The 20,765-nt window shown below is 53.0% G+C and overlaps 1 protein-coding gene across 7 annotated transcripts; it reads right to left on the bottom strand.

The window, feature by feature from the left end:
• Positions 1-1,408: 1,408 nt before the first annotated feature.
• On the bottom strand, positions 1,409-20,057 carry LOC128072570 (ADAMTS-like protein 2). Of its 7 annotated transcripts, none has more exons than XM_052666482.1 (18): positions 19,840-20,051; positions 15,118-15,260; positions 13,805-13,880; positions 13,210-13,312; positions 12,158-12,303; positions 11,384-11,507; positions 10,022-10,102; positions 9,665-9,840; positions 8,984-9,413; positions 8,086-8,506; positions 7,350-7,456; positions 6,692-6,821; positions 6,130-6,343; positions 5,737-5,892; positions 4,614-4,784; positions 2,811-2,987; positions 2,063-2,207; positions 1,409-1,944 (listed from the first exon to the last, which is right to left on the bottom strand). In XM_052666482.1, the coding sequence occupies exons 1-18, from the start codon at positions 19,912-19,914 to the stop codon at positions 1,826-1,828; spliced, it is 2,994 nt and encodes a 997-aa protein (XP_052522442.1). In that variant the 5' UTR covers positions 19,915-20,051; the 3' UTR covers positions 1,409-1,825. The 7 variants fall into 7 exon arrangements, 6 of the variants coding, with proteins under 6 accessions (XP_052522442.1, XP_052522443.1, XP_052522444.1 ...); XM_052666483.1 differs by having other exon boundaries at positions 6,692-6,818; XM_052666484.1 differs by having other exon boundaries at positions 15,118-15,255; positions 19,840-19,978.
• Positions 20,058-20,765: the final 708 nt, after the last annotated feature.

Raw genomic sequence — 20,765 nt, 5'->3', positions numbered from 1 at the left:
GACACAGCCAGCCCACAGGTGCTGCCAGGAGCAATAGCAGGAACTGCTTGCCTTGCCCTTGCAATGCTGGGTAGAACTGCTCCGAAGTACAAGTGGGGTGTTCTTTCACTGCCACCATTTGGAGACTGGCCATCTGAAGGATTTGGACCAACAAGTCTTGATTTCCCTATTCAAGCACAGGTGAAGGAGATCTTGTGGAGGCAAACACTGTGTCAGCCTCAGATGTCTTTGCTAGCAGACAGTAGGCTAATTGACACTCTGACCTGCTGTTGGTTTGGCACCTCTGCTCAAACAACCCAAAGAAAAGGAGCCGGATGAATGCCAAAAGTGATGATGGTCCTTGCAATCCAGACACCATGCCCCAGCATGCATCTTACACAGTGTATGAGCAAACATTATTCACCGTCTCCCCCACCTCTGGGCCAGAAAGACCTCGTGTTTCCATTATGCTGAGACTCAGTCTAGCTGCACCTCCTTTACAGTCTCCTTCCATTCTCCAGACAGCGATAGCAGGCCTTTTCGTGTCCTTTCACAATAAGGGCAGGCAGGACGAAAGAAGAGAGTTAGCAGCAGCAACGCTCTGTGGATCCCACTGGCTGATAGCACCTGGCTCCCATCCAATTCTCTTCCCTGATAATATCATCTCTCTGTTTTTCTTGGCTAACTCAGCAAATGCTGTCCTTTCCCACTAGAGCGTCTGCTCAGCTTGGTCTCCATCCTGCTTGGAGCCACACAAAGTTAATGTCACAGCACGGCTGCTGTGGGCATGTCCCGCTACCCAACTCTACCTCTTGGCATGAAGCAAGGCTTCCCACCTTGCAGTCCCCAGGTGGGGAGAGAATATGGGGTTCTGCTTCTACAGGTCACCTCTCTGATGAGAGGAAAGAGAGGAAAGCAACCATATCATGTGCAAATGACCTGTCACCAGCTGATGAGGTGAGGCAGCTCCAAGGTAGATGGATGGCCAAAGGTGAATGTCACCCTCACAGGCAACACAAAACCCTGGGCCTGGCAGCTGCAGATGGATGGGTGAGTCCGAAAGGGCAGGGAGCAGAGATACAGCTGTGGGTTGTAAGGTTTGGGTGGTGGAGGAACAGGACAGGGTAGGGGCAGGCATCTCAGATTTTTTCCACTTCAGATTTCCTCTGTTGTTATTCTCTGTCTTTGTTGCTCAGCTATGGGTCCAAATTCCATGTCAGAAATAAAAGAGGACTTTGAAATACAAAACAGGAGTGATTTCTGTTCTTTTGGCAGGCAACACAAAATGGGGTCCATCCATAGCTGCCCTGTAAGCTGTCCTGATGCTAAGATTTCTCCACCCCCCCGCCTGCTCCTGCTTGTTTCTCTTCTCACCCTCCTCCTCCCTTGCCCCCCCCGGCCTAGGCGCACACATCCCCAAAACAACGGGTGACAGTTTAGCTCTTTATTGTGACACAGAATTTTTTGGCTGTGTTTGGAAATTGCCCACGTAGCAGAACGATCTGCAGGGCAGGACGGGGTGACTGCAGCCTGTGCCCTGCTGCGGGCTGGCTCTGTGCCCCACCGCCTCCAACCAGAGCTCTCTGGAGGCGACTGACAGCAGGGACAGGCTCTCCCAACTCACTTCTCAGTAGCTTTCTAGGAACTGGTGGTTTGTCTTCAGTAAAATCCTCTTGGTGGAGAGGGAACAGTGATGACTAAGCCCTAGGAGTCCTTTCTCGCTGAGCAGGCTGGTCTACAGGGACTGGCTCCACGGCCAAGCCAAGTGAAGTGGCTTCAAGTGGTAAAGTCTGGCTCAGGGGGCTCACAGCCCTGAACTTGGAAGGGAACTACAGCCTGGCAGCAGTCACGGTGACTTGAGGCGACACGACCGGCAGCAAGCCTTCCTGTAGTACCAGTGAGAGCACAGCTTCACCTTCAGCACAAGCACGCAGTTGGCCGTCGCTTTGTCTTCACAGTCTTCTTCTGGGGAGCAGAACAACCACAGAAGGGGTTACAAAGCAGACACGCTTCCCCAAGCTGAGAGCTGGAGGGAGCGAAAGGTTCCCAGGGCTCTTCCTCCTCCCTGCTCTCCCAGTCTCACCTGGGGCCTCTGTGGGGCACGGCTGGAGCTGACACGTCTGCCTGCCTTCTGGTTTGGTAGCAAGGTCACAGCCCTGGGCCAGCGCCTCCCCCTGGTAGCACTTCACCTCGCGCAGTCGCACGCCAGCACCGCATGTCTTGCTGCACTGTCGGGATCGAGGGAGAGGAGACAGAGCATGAGAGGTGGGTTTTCATTGAGGTCCCAAGCTCGCTCTTCCACTGAGACCTGGCAGTCTGTGCTTTGGAGACTGCTCTCAAAGAGGTTTGGGTCAGATCTAAGCCCAAACTCAGGCTCTCCTCCGCTTGCTTGAAGAGAGCCTCTCTAAGATGAGGCAGGGTGAGGGAGGAGGTTGCTTTCTGCTTTTTAACGCAGCTCAGAGTTGGTTTTGCTTTGAAGGCTGATGCTGTTTTAGAAGATGGACAAAATGGCAGCTTCGCCTTCCCCCCATTCACTAAATGCAATCAAGAGGACAGAACATCAACTGCTGGCAAAGAAGACATGATTGCATCACCTGCAGTGGTACATGCTTTTGCCTGAGGCAATAATCCAAGAGCTCAAAGGTTTTCTCCACCTGCTGTGGGCCAGTCCTTCCTTTTGCTGCCTGGTCTGCTAAAAAGCAGAGCTTGTGGTCCCACCCAGACCCAACAGAGCCCTCAGCAGACTGAACTGCTGGAAATCCTCATTGCAGGTCACGCTCCACCACCCAGGGTTAGCTCTTCTCCCACTTCCCCACCACACTGAGACGTACCTGAGACCAGGAGGTAGTGAACCAGGTTGAACACGGCCTCATGAAGCAGGCAGCTTGCTCCTCAGGCTTTTGTGCAGCCTCACAGCGCTTCTCAGGGTACTCCCTGTACACCCCATTCTCCAGCCCTGCACACAGGACAACCCGGCTCTTTGTCCCTCGTCCGCAGCTGGCATCACACTGGGAAGTAGAACATAAACTGCTGCTCTGCTGTAGAGCTTCAGGTAAGGTGGCATCCTGCTCAGAAGATGCTGAATGCACGTGCTAACACCAGGCTGATGGAGGTAGTGCAGCCCGGGTCACGGGAGCAAGGGGTGCCTGCAAAGGAGCTGAATTCCTCTGGAAGAGGGACAGGAGATGGTTATGTGTTCAGCATGGAGGATGCTGAATTGAGCCTGGCTGGCCTGAGAGCAGTTCCCACAAGGGACCTGGAGCAGCCAAGGTGAGGATGTAAGAGGCTGTTTCTGTCTTATTTTATATATCTCTATGTCCTAAAAGACCACGTAGCGTGTTTGTGCAGTAATTACATCCTGGAGTACTGACAAGCTCTGTGAGGGCTCAAGGGGACCAAGCTGGTGCACTGCAGGAGATTGCACAGACAAGTACCCAAGCTCAGCCCAAAGCTATGCAGGCACAGATGGGGTGGATTGACCTCTCAGGACAACACCGAGAGAAGCAGGCAGTGGGAGGCAGAATCTCATTCTAGCTGTGTTCCCTGGTGTCTCGGGCAGCACTTACGAGTGCGAGACTTCACTGCTCAGTGCCCATCTTCACAGTGCCAGGGCCAGCACAGCTGGCTCACATCCCTCCTGAGTCATCCTGCAAACAGCTCACCCGCAGCTGAACAGCTGAGAGCACAGCAAAGAAGCTGGCACAGGCAAAAGTGGGGAGCCCAGCTGGCCCTTCAGATTTCAGGTGAGTTTAAACACTCAGGCATAGCTCAAAAACTGCACTGCAGCATTGGGTGTGACCTACACCACAGGACAGAGCAGGAAAGGGCTTACAGGAGTGCCGTGGGTCCCCAGTTGTAAATGATTTCTGCTCGTTACTTGTGCTGGAGGGACTCCCAACTGAACGCAGTCAGCAGCTAGGAAGGCTAGAAAAAGGATTCCTTAGAAGCCCTCCTTTGTGCTCCGTTTTTTTGCCTGTTTTTTTCAGGACTTTACAAGGCAAAGCCCAAACCCCACAGGTGTGTCATGATGTTCTCTCTGGGTGCTCTGGGATTTGGACCAGCTTGTAATGGAAGCTCATAATAGCCTCTCTAGCAACAGAGGGCAAGCAGGCTGGCAGCAATTGCTGGCTTAATAGAACAGGCCCCCTGGGCCATGTTCATTGCACCTGGGGCAAGTAAATGCTCTTGGGCTGGAGGTGACTCCCAGGGCAGGGGCCTGGGCTGAGGCCTTACCTCTGGCTCTTATTAACTGGAGATGCAGTTGGTTTTTGTAGGGCTTTCTCTTTAGCAGCGAGACCAAAATCTTGGGGGTGTAAGTGCAGATTCTGGATGGGGCTCTGTTGCGGTGCCTACAACTGCCAGCTGGGAGCCAGAAGTGGGAGAGGAGGAGGACTTCCTTAAGACACTGCTGCCTTCCCAGAGACCTCTGGACCTCCGAGAGCTTGGAGGGCCACAAGTGCCACAGGCTGGGGTGTGGTGGGGACAAGCTGGGGTATTTTCCTCTTCCCTCTTTTTGAAAGGAGCAACGATGCAGCTGGTGGTCGCACTGTACAACTTTGCTCCACTGAGGGAGCCCAGTGCCCATCATCTCCTGTGGGAAAGGGCTGAGGACAGAGGGCTGGGCTTGGCTTTACCTGGTCCCACTCCTGCTCCACCCAGTGTGCAGGGCAGTCCTTGTCTCCACACGGATGGACGGCCAGGGGCTTGGCAGCTGGGTCACACTGTGTGTCAGAGATCACCTTGCCCTCCAGGTTGCGACAGGCGACGAAACGGTTTATGCGTCCCTCACCACACGAACCTGAGCACTTGGAGGAATAAAGGGCATTTAGACACACCAGGGAGGTGGAGGGGCTACGGTCAGCAGTGAGAGCCTGGAGCCCTGGATCTGGGACTGAGGTACTTGATCCCAAGGGTCCCTAAAGGTGTTGGAGAAACATGGAAATGCGGCAGTGAGGGACATGGTTTGGCGGACATGGATGATGGGTCGATGTTTGGATTAGATGATCTTAGAGATCATTTCCAACCTTAATGATTCCATAATTCTAAGTTCCAGTTAGGTCTCAATGAGCTCCACTCAATAATTTGAGGAGCTCTTGGCACCTGGAGAATGGAACTCCCTGACCAGATGCACCTCCAAAGACCCTTGGACTCCACCACTCCCTGGGCAGCCTGTGCCAGTGCCTCACCACTCTTACTGAGAAGAAATGTTTTCTAATACCCAACCTGACCCTCCCTTGGTGCTGAGGCCATTCTATCCTATCCTGTCATCATTACCTGGGAGCAGAGGCCAATCCCACCTCACCACAGCCTCCTTTCAGGCAGTTACAGAGAGCAGTGAGGTCTCCCCTGCGCTCCTCTTCTCCACACTGCCCCATCACTTTCCCTCAGCTACTCCCCATCACGCTGTGCTCCAGACCTCATGCAGATCCCTGCCCTTCTCTGGACAAGCTCCAGCAACTCAACGCCTTTCTTGTGAAGGGCCCAAAATTGAACACAGAACTCAAGTGCTGAGTACAGGGGGATGATCCCTCCCTGCTACTGCTGGCTGCACTACTGCTGATACAAGCCAGGATGATGCTGGCCTTCTTGGCCACCTGGGCACACCGTTGGCTCAAAAATGTACATTATCACTATTTCTCTAGCCTCTGCTAGAGGAAAGCCAACAGTGAGCAGCAGCATGACTGCTCATCCACTCCCTCCTGCCAGCCCTGTGCCCTCAGAAGTGGGAGCATGGAGGAGCAGCCCCTCTGCACTCACCGGGCCCCAGTCGGAAGCAGTCCAGCGGCGGTCACAGGGCGGCCCTTTGCACTCCTTCTCACTGCTGGGCTTCTGGGACTCATCGCAGAGGGCTGCTTCCACCGAGCAGCGCACCGCCCTCTTCATCGTCCCCTGGCTGCCGCATCGGGCTGAGCACTGCAATGACACCGAGTTGGATTCCAAAGCAGAGCACAAGAGGAATAAGCAAAGGCGTTTTCCTCCTGCTGCACTGGTGGAGGGAAGGGCCCCAGCAGGGAAGGAGAAAAGTGAGTAAAAGTGAGCATGCAGTCGGGTAGGGCTTCCTCAGCGCTTGCCAGCGGGAAGCACCCAACAGCCGTCATTTTCCTTCAGACCCGGGCTCATCCTTGGATGCAAAGCTCCCCCCATGCCTACCTCAGACCACTCTGAGAGCTCCCACTGGGGTCCGCAGGCCTTGTTCTTGCAGGCTTTCCTCTCTATGGGCCTGGCCAGCCCAGCTGTCTCGCAGAGGTCATCGTAAACAGAGCTGTCGAAGCCTGGAGCCAGCATCTTCCAGCAGCGCACGGTGCGGTACTGGTAGCCCTCGCCACAGGTCCTGGAGCACTCACTCCACCGGCTCGTTTCCCACCTCCACAAACAGTCCCCAGGAGAGAAAGCACAAAGCAAAAGCCACGTAAGTGACTCAAGGATGGAGGGTGGCTGCGGAGTGTTCGTGTGCCTGGGACTGCCTGACCCACTAACTGCTGCTATGAATCTGCTCATCAGGTGTAGGTCTGTGGTCTTGAAAAACAACTTTGTGCTTAGCGGGTAATTTAGACACAGAAAATTCCTTCCCTCTTTTCACTTACATGAGGATACACAGGTTTAGCTGTTTAAGTACATCTTCCAGACCAGAAATGGCTGCATACTGTGAGCAGGAAATGATCCTTACAAAGATGCGTATTCCCCAGGGGGAGCAGATGTCATTTCCACTCACCGAGGCTGGCAGTCTCTGCCTGTACAAAATTCATGTGTAGGTTCTGGTCGGGTCAGGGCATCGCAGTACGCTTCGTCCACTTCCACTCCGTCGTACCGTACACACATTGCATAGGAGGCACTGATACCTGCTGGACAACCAACATCTTGTCTAGGTCAGGCTCCACCAGAACCAAAAGCCTCCCCCAGCTATTAGAAAATCACCGAAGAGCATTCACTGCCTCTGAAAGTCTATTTGCAATTTAAAAATACCAGAAGCCAAAAAGGTCCTGCAAGATCAGTTGCTTCAGCAAGGCTTGAACTGATAAAAATCTCCAGACAAAAGCCAGCCAGATGCTCTGAATAGCTCTGTTCTCTTCCTGGACTCTGAGTGTTGGCATATAAACCTCTCCTAAATTCTCATATAAGCTGATGCTAAAACTCACCCTACAAACTAAAGAAATTATGATTGCACCACTGTTACAAAAGTCAGAAACTTCAAGACGCCACTCTAAGACCAATGGAATTTGGAAATGGGAAAACAGCACATCTGTCCTCTTCAGATACCAAAAAAGAGGGAACCAAATAGCAAAGAAAGTGGAGGCTGCTGAGTGGATTCCAACTACAGAAGTCACCAGGACAAAAGCAGTCTTCAAAGTAAGCACTGGGTCTTTACCTACCTGAAGTGCAGGTGGAGCTGCAGGGGGCATAAGCCGAGACCTTCCACCGATACATGTCAGCCAAGCTGATGTCATCGTGGCCCACAGGGCTCACATCAAACTCATTGCTGCAGACAGAGGAGGAGGCAGGAAATAAAGACGTAAAATTGCTGTGAACAGAAAATATACTGACTGTATTTCCTCCTTTCCTTCTTGGAAAATGGGAAGAAACTCAATGGTTCTGTTCTCCAACCCTATCTCCCCCACCATGGGCAAGACACACCACTGATAAGCAGAGCGTGAAGCCTTCACAGAATCACAGAATGGCCTGGGTTGAAAAAGGACCACAATGATCATCCAGTTTCAACCTCCCTGCTATGTGCAGGGTCGCCAAGACCCAGGCTGCCCAGAGCCACATCCAGCCTGGCCTTGAATGCCTCCAGGGATGGGGCAACCACCTCCTATATTCAGCTAGTAAGACTGTGAACAGCCATAGCTCCACAGGTCCTTCAGAACACATCTACATGGATCTCTGAGGCAAAGGAACACAACGTATGTTCCAGAAGCTCTGTGTTGGACCATGAGCCGTGCCAAACATCTGGAAGACACAGTGTTGCTCAAGCAACTATAACAGATACCATGGAGAGTCGCTGGCAAATGGGGACATCAGGGACAGCAGTGAAACTGACAGAGGACTGATTCAACCCTCCCTCCCAGCCAACCATGCTCCCGTTTTGCCCAGGAAACCCAGTGCCACCTTTCAGTGCCAGGGGCCCGCAGAGGCTCTGCCTGGCTGATGCCCTCCGTTGTGCTGGCACCCAGCAGAGAGCTCTCCACAGATGCCATCACACTGTAGTTGCTCGCTTTCCCCTGTCTCCCAGCAAACATCTCCACCTTCAAGTCCCGCAGTGAGTTCTTATGAGACGGTGCTTTGTGGAGGCCCTGTGGCCACCGGGCAGCTGTTTCAGCCCATAGTCCTGCTGTGGTGTTCCTCTGTGCCAGCCTGGCAGCCAGGTACTGCAGCTCCCTGCAGAAAGCAGCGTGGTGCTGGTCCTGGTGGCACAACCTCCTGAAGAGCCGAAGCCTGGAGGATGCGACGCGGCTGTTCTCCGATAGCTCAGACCTCCTCATGCTGTAGGGTACAGCTGTGCTGATGGAAATCTGGTTGAATTTGAGGGCTGGAAGAAGAACATTGGGATGCGTTAACTATCTTGCACGCCTTATACTTTAGCATGTGGTTTAATGGTGCCTGGTAATGCAAAAAACACTGAGTGTTTGGCTTTGAAACCCTAAGTTGCCATCAGGGTGCATCAACAGGCTTTAATTATCCTGAGCAGCCTCACGTGAGATCCTCACACCTGCCCGTGGCCCAGAAGTTGGATCAAAGCTCAGACCTATGTTGTAGGTGCATTTCACTCCTAGTCCTGCCCCTTAACTGTTGGACTTTCTCAGACAGACCTCAGATTTGCTCCTCTTCACACAAGGAGCACCCAGCTGCACTCTGTCAGTCTCCACCCCTGCTATTAAACATCCTTTTTCCCTGTCTACCTGATGGAAAAGCCACCCTACATTTCAAGTGAACCAACGTGGAATGTCTCAATGCCTCTTTTCAAAGAATTAAGGCTTGGGAGAAAAGGAAAAACAAAGCAACCAACCCAATTCTGTTTCTCCACCAATTGCTGCTGCTTCCTCTCGTTCTTCCTCTCCTGCTGTGTTTGCATGGTAGACCTGTCTTATGTGGAATTCATACTTCTCCTTTTCTTCACCTTGTTCCCATCCCCAGCCCCGAGGGTGATTAGTGGAATTGGTGTGGAAGAAGTGTGGATGGCTGAAGCCTAAATCTTCATGCCTATCTTTTAGAGGAATCTGTTTGTTGGTGTCATCTGGTGACAGGGAAAGCCGTGTGACATTGGAGTCCTTGGCAGCTCTGAAGCTGGCTGGAACAGGATGGCTCTGGCTGGTCTCTACTGGGTGATGATAACGAGGTCTGTCTACAGCAGGTGCTGCAGTTCGGAGAGGTGGTGGTGTCCGTGGTACAGTGTAGTCATAAGTTATATGTGGCATTTTCCCATTAAAGTTATAGTACTGGAGGAAACAGGGAAGGAAAACAAAACCTCTTTTATTCTCAGGGCATGCATTTCTTCCAATCGCTTTGTGACAGATGTTAAGAGAAGACAGCATCCTCTTAAACCCAAAAGGAAACCCCACGAGGCAACATCTGGCTTCCTCAGCCACAGGGTTGGTATGGGAACAAAATTAGGAAGCAGTTTGTCTGAGGGAGGCTCACAGTTTGGGACAGGCAAGACAGGAAGGGCTAAAAGTACCTCTTCACATACCATGGCATTCAGAGACTGGTTAGTGGGGCCGTGAGCTATGATATACTCCAGCCCATCTGAATTCAGACTCGAAGGCCGCCTGTACTTGAAGATGGTGCCAGCTACCCTGAAGTTCTGCGGGTTGTCAATGGCAGAGTTGCCGTTGAAGAAGAAATGCCCATATTCATCAGCGAGCGCTTCAAAGGAAAAAAGAGACAAGCGTGATGCTCCGTGCGGAGCGCTGAGGCTGTGCTGGCACTAAGGAAAGCAAACCCTGTGCTACCCAGGAGGAGATGCTCACAGGAACGGCTCAGGTGTCCTCCCACCCCACAAGCAGCTGAGCTGGGACCTCCACACCCAGCCAGACCCCCAGCTTACCCAGGATGTTTTCTGTCTTCCTGCGCTCCATGATGAGGATGTCCGTGGCACCGGCAGGGATGCTGGTGATGAACACGTAACCTGAGGAGCAGGAACGGCAGGTGAAGAAACTCCAAGGATGGAACAGAAGAGTGCTCATAGGCAAAGCATCTCGTGGGATAGGTGTGCATGTAGGAGGGCAGCGCTACCCCTAGCGGGATGTTAAGGACATAAGCATGTTGTGCCAAGCTGTGAGCTCTAATCCTGGCTCCCTTCTGAAATCCCTTTGCAAATGCCCACTGCAGGTCTCTAAGGCTCAGTTTGACCACTGCTGGGTTTGAAGTCAGAAAGGAATTGCGTGAGCTTAATAGTGTGGCTGTGGGTGCATGAATGAATGTGCTGTCAAGCTTTTCCTCACAAGAGCACATAAAAAGCTTACTATTGATCAGCACTGGTGCTGAAGGGTGCAGGGAGAAGACTGCAGGTCCCCACAGCTCCCGACTCAACAGAACTTGTCTCAAGAGGAGCATAAAGATTGACCTTTAAATGGGTAGGAAGTAAAAGGCTCTTAACGTTGTGGGGCTTTGCCAGCTTGCCTTTCCTGTTAGAAAGTCTGTTGATTGCTTTTTTCCATCCTGTAAGATTTTATGAGGCCTGGAATGGAAGGCCAAGACTGTCTGTGTGCTTCTAGAGAGGTTAGCACTATTACCACACCCTGGAAATGAGCCAGAATACTTCTCTGGTCCAGCATCTGTGGAGAATGAGGTAGACTAGTGGAACAATAGCAGTGTAAAACGATGTTCCAAAACATCCTCAAACCACAGTTAATTAATTACTAATGAGTATACCACAGTCTGTTCCTTCTTGGTGGAGGAATGGGCCATGAGGTTGCAAGAGATGAACCATTAATCTCAGCCCAGTTTCAGAGGGACTGTCCCTCAGCTGCATCAGCCACAGGACTGGGGAAAGCTGGAGACGAAGTGCAGGCTGAAACAAATGCTGTGACCCTCATCAGAGGAGCCTAATCTTCCAGTGAACACCTAGCACAAATAAAAGAAGATTCATTGACCTTATCACATCATCTGAGGTGCGCGAGATGCCAAAATCAATAGGAACAAAGAGATCCCCAGCTGCCTCCTACGGTGAAGATGTGAAAGAAAACCTCGCTGGCCTCATTTACAGCATATCATACCCAATCTCCTCTGATTAATCCAAAAGGATTTAAAAAGGATAAAATGGGTATTTAAGCAGAGGTGGCACTCTTCAGCTTTTTCCACCAAGCAGCTGGGAAACTCCTACCCTCATTCAAGTCAGTCACCCTTCACGCCAGTTGGTGGTAAGAAGAAGCAGGTGAAGTCTCTGGACTGTGGTAGCAGGGAGTACCTATCTGTGAGATTGCCTTTCGGAAGCTGCCTGAGACACGGTGACAAGTGCTGCCGTCCCCTCCACACACCCTGCATCTGTCCATCGTCCGGGCCGAATACAGGCTCCCATCACACCCCACTGGCTGCAAGGAACAGAGCAAAAATAAAGAGTGTCTCTTAGGGGACAGTGTCTTTTCAAGGTGATGCTACCTTATTCTTTAGGTGAGCTTCTGCGTGTGGATGCAGGGTAGTTTGTGACTGTGTGCACTGTGCTCCTGAACCTGGGGCAGGATCTCATGTGTGGGTGCAGAGAATAAGATTCAGAAAGTCTGCTGCCATTTATTCAGTCTCACATCTTTTGGCAAATCCTTCTCACTGTAGTAGTGATGTACAGCATCATTTTCCAGGAGACGCTGCATCAAAGGCAGGCAGGCTGCTTGAGTTTTTAAGATACCTCTCTCTACCACTCCACACACACACCCTTTACCCTTATTCTACAAGGGAAAAAATCCAATCTTTTTCAGTTTGGCTATGAACACTGAGCTGCAGTCCTAGTCTTCTCTGTGCTGGGAGAAAAGTTCTGTTACCCACTGTGAATGTGGATGTATCTAACTCCTTTTGTGTGAGTCCCTCTGTCCTGCTCTAGCCCAGAGGCATTCAAAAGTGAATGTCATCACTCTTGCCAGGCCTTGGTTTCACCTCTCTGCTGGGACCCTTGGCTTCACAGTGACTAGGCAGTTCAACAAGGCATTTATACCCCTGGTTTCAGTACTGTTTCCTTCCAGAGCCTCACCTCGCACTTCCCATTGATGCAGACCCCTTGGTAGGTCCTGTCCTTGCAGGAGGTACCATCCTGGGCTCGGGCCATCAGCTGCCTCTCTCCATTCCGCGTGGTGCACTGGAGGTCACACGGCTTGTTGGAGATGCTGGTGTAGTCATCTGAAGGGACAGAGGCAGACCAAGGGGGTGGGCAGTGAGGGAGGGGACCTTCCCTTTATCCACACTGCTGGTTTGATATCATCTTAGATGTTCTTGCTTCTCGGGATAAACTGCAAGGCTACAGACCTTGGTAGTAAAGGGATCGTGGTATGAGGCTGCACCTGGGGCCACACATAGAATTGCTTCTTGATGGCAAAACCTCTCCCCTTTGCAGTGCCATTCCCTGTGCCAGATATAGGAATCCACATCAGCAGATCCCAGGCCACACATAAATACACAGGAGCAAGTATGACCCGTAAGAGAGGTATCCACAGTGGGGCTGTGGCCAGCTGCACCCCTTCCAGCTGAGCAATGGAAGTTAGAGGTGCAGATGTTCTATGTTCCCTTGGCAGCTAATGGAAGAACAGGCAGGTCCAGAAAGGCGGTCATATCTCAGGGGAGCTGAGTCTGGGCCTCAAGGGCCATCTGGCAACTCGTGTGAAGCAATTTATCTCCTCAGTGCAGGAAATGGATGGCCGTCCTGTTCAGAATAACCCACCGCCATCCCAGTGGGAAGCATGCTGGCTGACGGAGGTGGCTCAAATGGTAGGAGGCACACACTGACTGAACACCACTCTGCCAATGTGACTGGTGGTGAGTCAAGACACCTGAGAGACGCCTGTGTTCTGTGTCTGCTCGCCAGCACATTCTGACATAGGATCCAAGCCAGTGTGAGAAGGGGCCTGGCTGGCTGGGGTGGCTCTGTGAAGAGAGGGGATGATTTCTCCAAAGCAGGGAGCATAGGGAAGCACTTCTGGACCAGCCAGGAGCATCCATCCCTTGCCCCTGGGTCCTCCTCCTGTGTCTGAGAAAATCCTGCAGGTGTTTTCTCACCCTGATCCTTTGTGTGAAGCTGTGAAAACCCACCTGGATAGAGGGGCATCCAGTGGTAGTACCGCTTTCCAAAGGCTTTGGCATTGAAACTGGAGCACTGCTGTTGTTTGAAGCTTGCTGTGTTGGCTGGGCAGGGCTATGGAGGGAATAAATGTGATCAAAAGCTCCCTATGTCGCAGCCCTGGTTGTGACAGCTGCTTGGCCCTGCTACATCCTTGGAGGACGAAAATGCCCTGCCCACCCTGGAAGGAATCAGTGATGGACTTTGATGTGCAGTAACACAGGCAGAAAGGCCAGGCTTCCATCGCCTCAGACAGCTGTAGTTAACAGTACTGCAAAATCTATTGCTGGAATAAAAATTCCAGCAAAGGGAAAAACATACCAGAAAAACTTCTTCCTTCCCCCCACCCCACGATGAATATGTTTTATATCCTTCTCCCCCACCTTTCAGACCCAGAGAGGAGCCCAACTCCCAGAGGCACACTGGCAACTCCTCAGGAGTGCACTGTGCCTCTTATCTGCACTCCTCTGCCAGACCCTCACTGCTGCTGCTCCTGCACTCCTGCACTTGCTGGTCCAACCTCACATCCCCCAGTAAGGACCAGTCAGTGCTGGAAGCAGTTCTCACCTGCTGCTGGCACAGTTGGTAGTGCTTGGCTTGGCCAACACACATGGTGCTGTTTGTTCCCTGGGGCATCTGGAGCCTGAAAGCAGAATGTGTGAAAGCAGAAATAAGCTAGAGATCTGCAAAGCACTAAGAAATAATAGATAATAGAGAAGTCAGGGTGGGATTTTATTAGAGTAAGATTTTCAGGATTTATGGTGGTCAACGTCTCCCCTGAAAGACATCTTCAGTGCTGTTAACTTTGGAGTGTGATTTTAGACTCAGTTTGGGTGGATGGGAAACAACTGAAGTATTTCCAAGGCTTTGTCTGCACATCTCTGCAGAAGGGTTGTGTGAAAAAAGGGCAATGGGGCTTGATGATCCACCATTTCCACAGAAGCACCTACGATTTAGAAGTGAGCTGGGGAATTGATTTCAGAATTCACTGGGCAGCATGCAGAGAGATGGCACCTCTCATGGGTACTGAACACCTTTCAAGACTAGCAAGAGAGGTTTGGTGATGAACAAAAACCATGGTTCTCAGCAAGTGATGCTTTAGTTCTGGCCAGCAGCATTTGTCCAAGGGATACTGAACTTCTTGACTAATGCAAAAGCTAAAAAAATTCCTGAAAGCTGAGAAGATGCAGGGAGAAAGGTAGAGGTTACAGATGGCAACTTCACTGTGTAGTGAAGAACCATGATCAAGCTGGACTGCTCAGGTCTAGCTATTCCTGCAGAGCAACAATTTACACAATGTTGGTAGAGCCTAAATTCACACAATAAGGCTTCAAAATTGCCATCTCTTTCAGCTGAAGCAGGGGCAGCCTGCAGACTCCAGCAAAAACTGTTTCACAGGGCATGGCTGACTCACACTTAAGCTGCCCTGCCGAAAGCTGCAGGAGCCTTTTGGCTGGGTTTGATGTCAAGCAGAGGCAAAGACATTGGCAAGCCTCGTTAGTGGGGAGGCGGTGTCCAGACGGATGGCTGTCACCACATCTGGACCCTTACTATGCTGCCAACCAACCCACATAAAAGAAATTTTCTTCTGGAGGAGGCAGAGCAGGTAGGGGGCCCTTGTGTGAGCTTCCTGCCCTCAGGAGTGCAGTCACGCAGAAGGGAAAGAGGCTGAGCAGCCCCAACGGTGTGCTGCGCAGTACGATGCTGGCTCTTGTTAGCAGCTCAGGCTGGCGAGGTGCCTAATAAGGGCTGGGTGGTGAGGTGATCCAGAGGGAACAGCTGGGTCCCCACGAACCCTATTTGACCAATTCCAGGACCGTAGTAGCTGCAGGGGGCAAATGGAGGTTGGGGCACCGTGGAGAAAGCATGCTGGGACCCACCGCTGCCGCAGGCAGTGCCGCTCCCGGGACATCACGCCTCCGCCGCAGGATCGTGAGCAGGTGGACCACGAGCTCCACTCTCCCCACCACTTGGTAACTTCTTCATCCCAGGGGCCAGCTCCGTCTGCTGCCTCACTACTGTCCTGACAGAAACAGAGAACGGTTAGCTGGGGAACCTGGTGGCCTAACTCCAGAGGATGGATGGATGGATGGATGCCTCTGGGATCTCGTGGCATGGAGAAAGGCTGCTGGGCATGACATGCGTGGCACTCAGTCTGGCTGCAGCCTGAGCTGCGAGCTCACTGCCAGCACAGCTTAGCCACACCAGCAGCCCACAGCCCAGCTGCCAGCCAGCACGGAGCAGCAGGAAAGCTGCAATGCCTGGCTGCGGAGAAGGGGGGTGGGGGGGATGCATCTGTCCTTTGGCAGAGCTGTATCACAGGGAATAAACTCTTCTTTGTGCATAAGTCGGCTTAGGTCCAAGTTCTTCACCCTGCGACTGTCACAAAAGTCATTTTCAAGAGCGCTTCAGAACCAGAGCCTCTTGCAGGCTGTCTCAGCACAGCTTTGCTGGCCTCTCCGTGCTCAGCAGAGGACTTTCTCCCTCACCTGGCATGCTTTGCTGTGGCCAATCCTTTAAATTTGGCAAACCTGAGCTCTCCCACCCCTGTGCAATCACGACAGCAGGCTGCTGTCGACTGCACCTCTGAGATTCCCAGCAGGTAAGTGAGCATGTGTTTCAGTAAGATCTCTTGCAATGCTTTTCCTGCTGTGTGATGCCCTAAAAGCTCCAGAGATTTTTGCAAATTGTGTGCAGGAGCGAATTTGCTGTTTACTGCAACACAGCTGTGAGCAGAGAGTTAAATGCAGCAATGAGCTTACCATGGGGCAGTGACTAGAAGTGATTTAGCCAGCTGAAAATGCTGACGGTGTATCAGTAGTAGCAGAAGAGATCAAATAATTTGTGTGTGTGTACTGTCTGTGTAGCATCTCTTATGTTACACTGAGGGCATGGAGAGGCTGTATCAGTGCTGCTCGTAGCAAAACCCTGATCGTCCTGGTGGGAAGAACTGGTCTGCAAAATTGATGGATGTAAAAGAAAGCTCAGCAGTCTGCTGAGCTAGGTTCACTATTCTGGTTGACTGCCTCTTGGCTCGATGCTCTTTCATGGTGTAATAAAGCCAAAATGTTCTTCATCTTGCAGTGTAATTCCTGCCTGAGCATTTGTTTCTATAGCATCTGCCAGCAGCATCCTCTGGGCAGAGGAGATGCAGAGGAGCTGATCTGGGGTTAGAACCCAGTGTGGTCGAGGTGCACATAGTGAGCATGCTGCCCATGGAGTGTGTTAAAAGTAACCTGCTCTGCAAAGAAAGCACCACACCACCTGATGCTTTACCCTTTTGTGATTACAACAGCTGATGGTGAAAACAGTGCAACCAAATTCCTTGCAACATGGGTGTGCTGGCTGGATGTGCTTCTCTAACAGAGAGCAAGTGCTGTGTAAAAATGAAGTGTAAAAGAAACAAGCAGATTTTCAGCAAGATCTTTCCTTCTGCTACCAGATGCTCATTTCAACCTGCGTCCTACGACGGTTTCTGTCTGATTGCACACGATCAGACTGCAGGTGGAAATGCTGGCTATGCAGCTTCCGTGGTTACAAAGACAGAAACGAAAGGCTGTATTTTCAGTTCAGATCTCCCCCTGACCCCTGTGATAAGCATCTCCAGGCCTGCAGAGGAAGCGCCCTTCACAGCTGCTGGGAAGGAGAGGACAATGATTTATCTGTCTGTGCAAAGAGCTCAGTGCAAAGCAGTCTCTCAGGAGCTGGAGCATCAATCACAGCTGGCCCCTTTCCACGTGACTGAGTGGCCACAGAGCACCAAGGGGTGCACAGGCTGCCCAGGGGGAGGCGTGTGGGCCAGAAGTGGCAATATTTACCCAGCCTTTCCCCAGGCTTTGCCCCACTCCACCCCTGTGGGCTCTGCTGCAGCTCAAGCAGTGACAGCAGTTTTCAAATGAAATGTGTTCCCCTACCTCTGTAAGCCCCTGTTCCTGCTTCCTCAATCAATCACACACTAAATAGATTGATTTGGCTCTCAGGTTTTCCATGACCAAGCACTCTTGCCAGCCCTTGCCCAGCAGCACTTATTTATCTGTGTAAGCAAGGACAGTGCTGAGCTGCAGCCTTTGCCAGCGAGGCTCACGGTGTGACAGCAGCTGAGTCCTCAGCCCTGAGACGTGGAGGTGAAACTCAGGTACGTGCAGCTGGTTTCAATCTGGGCTGACTTTGCTGCGTTGCCAGAAATGAATCCGTGCTAACCATGACACACAAATGGCTCTTGTTTGTAATTAGCGATACTTGCATTTTCCAAATTTCCAGATAATAAATTAAGGCTTGTGGGATAGACTCCAGATTAGATAAGCTCCCAGCTTCAGTTTCCCAAGCCCCTCGGCAGACCCCAAGGTTTACTTCTGGCCAAGCAGATTCCCCCCCCCGGTTCCTTGGAGAAAGAGAGCCAAGGGGCTTTAAAACAACACTTCTGCAGTCTCCTGGTTATGGGAGATGCTGAACCCCACTCTAACTTGTGCCGTGCTGTAGAACCATGCATGGAGCAGACCAGAAACTGTGGGGCAGGAGGTGGGTGTAGGTGCAGGATCTGTAAGGCTGGCTCTGCCTGGGCTTGGATATGGAAGGGAGGATCAGGTACAGTTCCTCAGCTGATGAGAAATGTTAAGGGCTAGAAATCACATCAGCAGAAAAGACAGGCCACCTGCAGCTCAGCCAGGTGCTCTCCTCAAGAATTCCCCTGGAGGCACTTGTGGCTTGGCACGCAGGCTATACAGCTGCAGCTCTTCCTCTCTGAGGCTAACCACGGTATTCCTGTGCCTCAACACCTTCACGGGAGGCTGTGCACATGCTCTGGTGAGGGCTGCCCTCCTGTTCCCTTGCTCGGGGGTGAGCAGAGCCCATGGTGACGCTGGGGAACTTTTCCAAAATTTTCCAATATTGCTGTCTCTAAGCCAGCATCACTGAAAGCTTTTCCTGCCTACCCAAAGGCTCAGCAGCTGTTTCCCTTCTACCCCCCACCAGAGCCAGACAAAGGCTGCCACAAACAACTGCTTCAGCCTGGCGAAGGAGGGAGGGCCCAGGCTGACATCCTATCAGTTTTCCAGGCGGTCTTTCTGAAGAACAGAAAGGATAAAATAAACTCTCTAATGATTCTCTGTTGCGTGTCAGATCAACTCTAAGCTACAATGGGTTTCCCAGAAACCTGGGAATAATGGCAATTAGTGTGTCATTGGCTCAGTGTCCCACACCGCGCGCTGAATCCTGGGACTCATTAAGCCCGTGTCTCAGGGGTTAGAAATCTTTCTAGGAAGAGACAAAACAAATCCCTGTTAGTTCCCCTGAGTGGAGAAGCTTGCAGGGGTATGCTCTGTTGCAGTGTGATGTGCCTTAGGGCCCTGTGCACCACTGCAGGCCACAGGAAGCTCTCATAAGACAAAAAAGCAGCTGAAAAAGAACTAAATTCTGAACAGCCCTTTTCTGAGGTCATTAACTGCATGTCCTCTACAGAAATCCACAATCCCTTACCTCAGGGCTTCTCTCTATGGCAAACTCTGCTACTTGCTTGAGATACTAAACAGCTTCAGATGTCCTAATGCCTCAAACTGCCTGCAGATGTTATCTTGTGCTCCTGGAAATGAACTGCCGTGTTCAGCCCCCAGGTCTGGGTGCTCTGTGTTGTGCTCTGATCAAAGCTGTGGCTGAAAAAAACAACTGTGTTTTCAATTGTGTCCCTTCCTCCCCCCAGAAAGGAGAACTCTGATGCACCGTTGATCATCCTGCTGTGAAGGGAAAGAGGAAAGGAATACAGGGTGTGCATGAGGAATCCCTACCATCTGTTTTTTCAGAGGCACTGTGTCCAGAGCTTGGTGCAGGGAGGAATTTGCTTATCTAGGGACTGAAGCACTCTGTGGCATTCTCTGCATGCATGCTGCAGAAAACACAACCAGCAGGTTAATCCCTTAATGACCACTGCATCCACAGCCTGCTCTGTGTGGGGTGAAGGAGTGCACATCTGGCAGGCTGACCCTGGGAAGCAGAGCAGTGCAGGCACAACGTGTGCGAGGCTGCAAAATGCAGCAGGAGCAGCACACTGGGGCTTGAACCCAAAGGCAATCCCAGCTCAGGTGACAACGCTGCTCAAAGCTGGGGTGTACACAGAATGAGCCACAGAATGGCTCGGGTTGGGAAGGACCTCAAAGATCACTCACCACCCATGCCATGGGCTGGCTGCACCCAACTCAGGCTGCCCAGGGCCCATCCGTGGCCTGGGGCACCACCAGGGATGGGGCACCCACAGCTCTGGGCAGCAGTGCCGGCTCCTCACCGCTCTGAGCGAACAATTTCCCCCTGACATCTCACCTCAATCTCCCCTCGCAGCAAAGAGCCGTCCCCCCCCAAGTCCTATCGGCGATCCCACCTCAGCCACGGCTTTGTGCGGGGAGCAGCGCATCGCTCAGACCCCTCCTGCGAGCCGGGGGGCTCCGCTCCCCCCGCAGCAGCGGAACGGTGCCACCGCTAAAGGCCGTGGGGGCAGGGCTGGAACCGGCTCCCAGGCGCGGGCGAGCGGCCTCTCCGGGTCGCCCGGCCCTTTGTCGGCGGGGCGGGCGCGGAGGCGCCGTTCCGGGCAAGGTCAGCCCCGAGGCCGCGCTTACCTTAGCGCCGAGGGGGGCGGCGGCGCTCAGGAGGAGGAGGAAGAGGAGGAGGAGGAGGCGGCGGGGAGCGGCCATGCCGCGCTGCTGCTGCTGCTGCCGCCGCTCGGAGGAGGCGGCGCGGCGGCCCACCAGCGGCCGGGGCAGTAGCAGCCGGCGGCGGGGCGCGGGCCGGCATGGCTGGGGGAGTTAATGACTTTACAACGTGCCGGGAGCGGCGGCCGCCGGGGGAGGGAGGAGGAGGAGGAGGGGGAGCCGGCGGACAAAGGGGAGGCGGCGGGGGGCAGCGCTCCGAGCTCCGGAGGCGGGGAGCCCCGCGGCACGGCCCCGTCCCGCCCCTCGGCTGGGCTGCGGTCCGGGCTGCTGGCGCGGAGCGCTGTGCCTCGCGCTCCTCCCGTTTGGGATCCGCCAGCCAGCCTTTGGAGCTTCTAACGCGAAAGGAGGACCGGCGTTTCTTTCTTTGAGGAGGAACCCGTGTGATCCCAGGCTTCCCTCTGCAGCCGAGCTCTGAGCCGGGAGGTGACCGCTCCTCCCTTCAGCTGCTCCGAGCGGTTCAGCTCCTTTGCTGCGGCGTGGCTCCGCGCACATCAAGCGCGGGCTGGGTCTGCTCCTCTGCGGGAACGCCGTGACCCGAAACTGCTTCTGGGATCCGCCTGAGCGGTCCCGGGTTGGGGAGCCGTTCCCGGCTCTCGATTGGAAGCTGTGCTACGGCTCTGAAGGTCGTCAGCTCTCGAGTGCCCTCGCCAGGGACCTGCAGAGCCCTGTGCTCGGAGGGAGATGCTAACGTTGAGCTCCGAGCAGAGCAGGGGGAAGGACAGCGATGGGGCTGCTCGGTGCTTTGCCCTCTCCCTACGCTGGGACAGCCGAGGTCACTGCCCGTCTATCTTATCCTGCCTTCCAGCTTTACTGAGTGCAAAGAGATGTAGCCT

Source organism: Tympanuchus pallidicinctus, unplaced genomic scaffold, assembly GCF_026119805.1.
Source record: "Tympanuchus pallidicinctus isolate F22 unplaced genomic scaffold, pur_lepc_1.0 scaffold7, whole genome shotgun sequence".
Taxonomy (NCBI): domain Eukaryota; kingdom Metazoa; phylum Chordata; class Aves; order Galliformes; family Phasianidae; genus Tympanuchus; species Tympanuchus pallidicinctus.
The sequence above is the reverse complement of the archived record's forward strand: the minus strand, read 5'-3'. Positions and strand labels throughout refer to the sequence as shown.

Bases quoted from the DNA above. Each gene is read 5' to 3' on its own strand.
- LOC128072570 (XM_052666482.1), bottom strand. From the start codon at position 19,914: ATGGCCGCTCCCCGCCGCCTCCTCCTCCTCCTCTTCCTCCTCCTCCTG. The intron at 12,304-13,209 runs GTGGGTTTTCAC...CTGTCCCTTCAG, and splicing joins CTGGATGCCCCTCTATCCAG to ATGACTACACCAGCATCTCC. The intron at 2,988-4,613 runs GTAAAGCCAAGC...TCTACTTCCCAG, and splicing joins TGGAGCAGGAGTGGGACCAG to TGTGATGCCAGCTGCGGACG.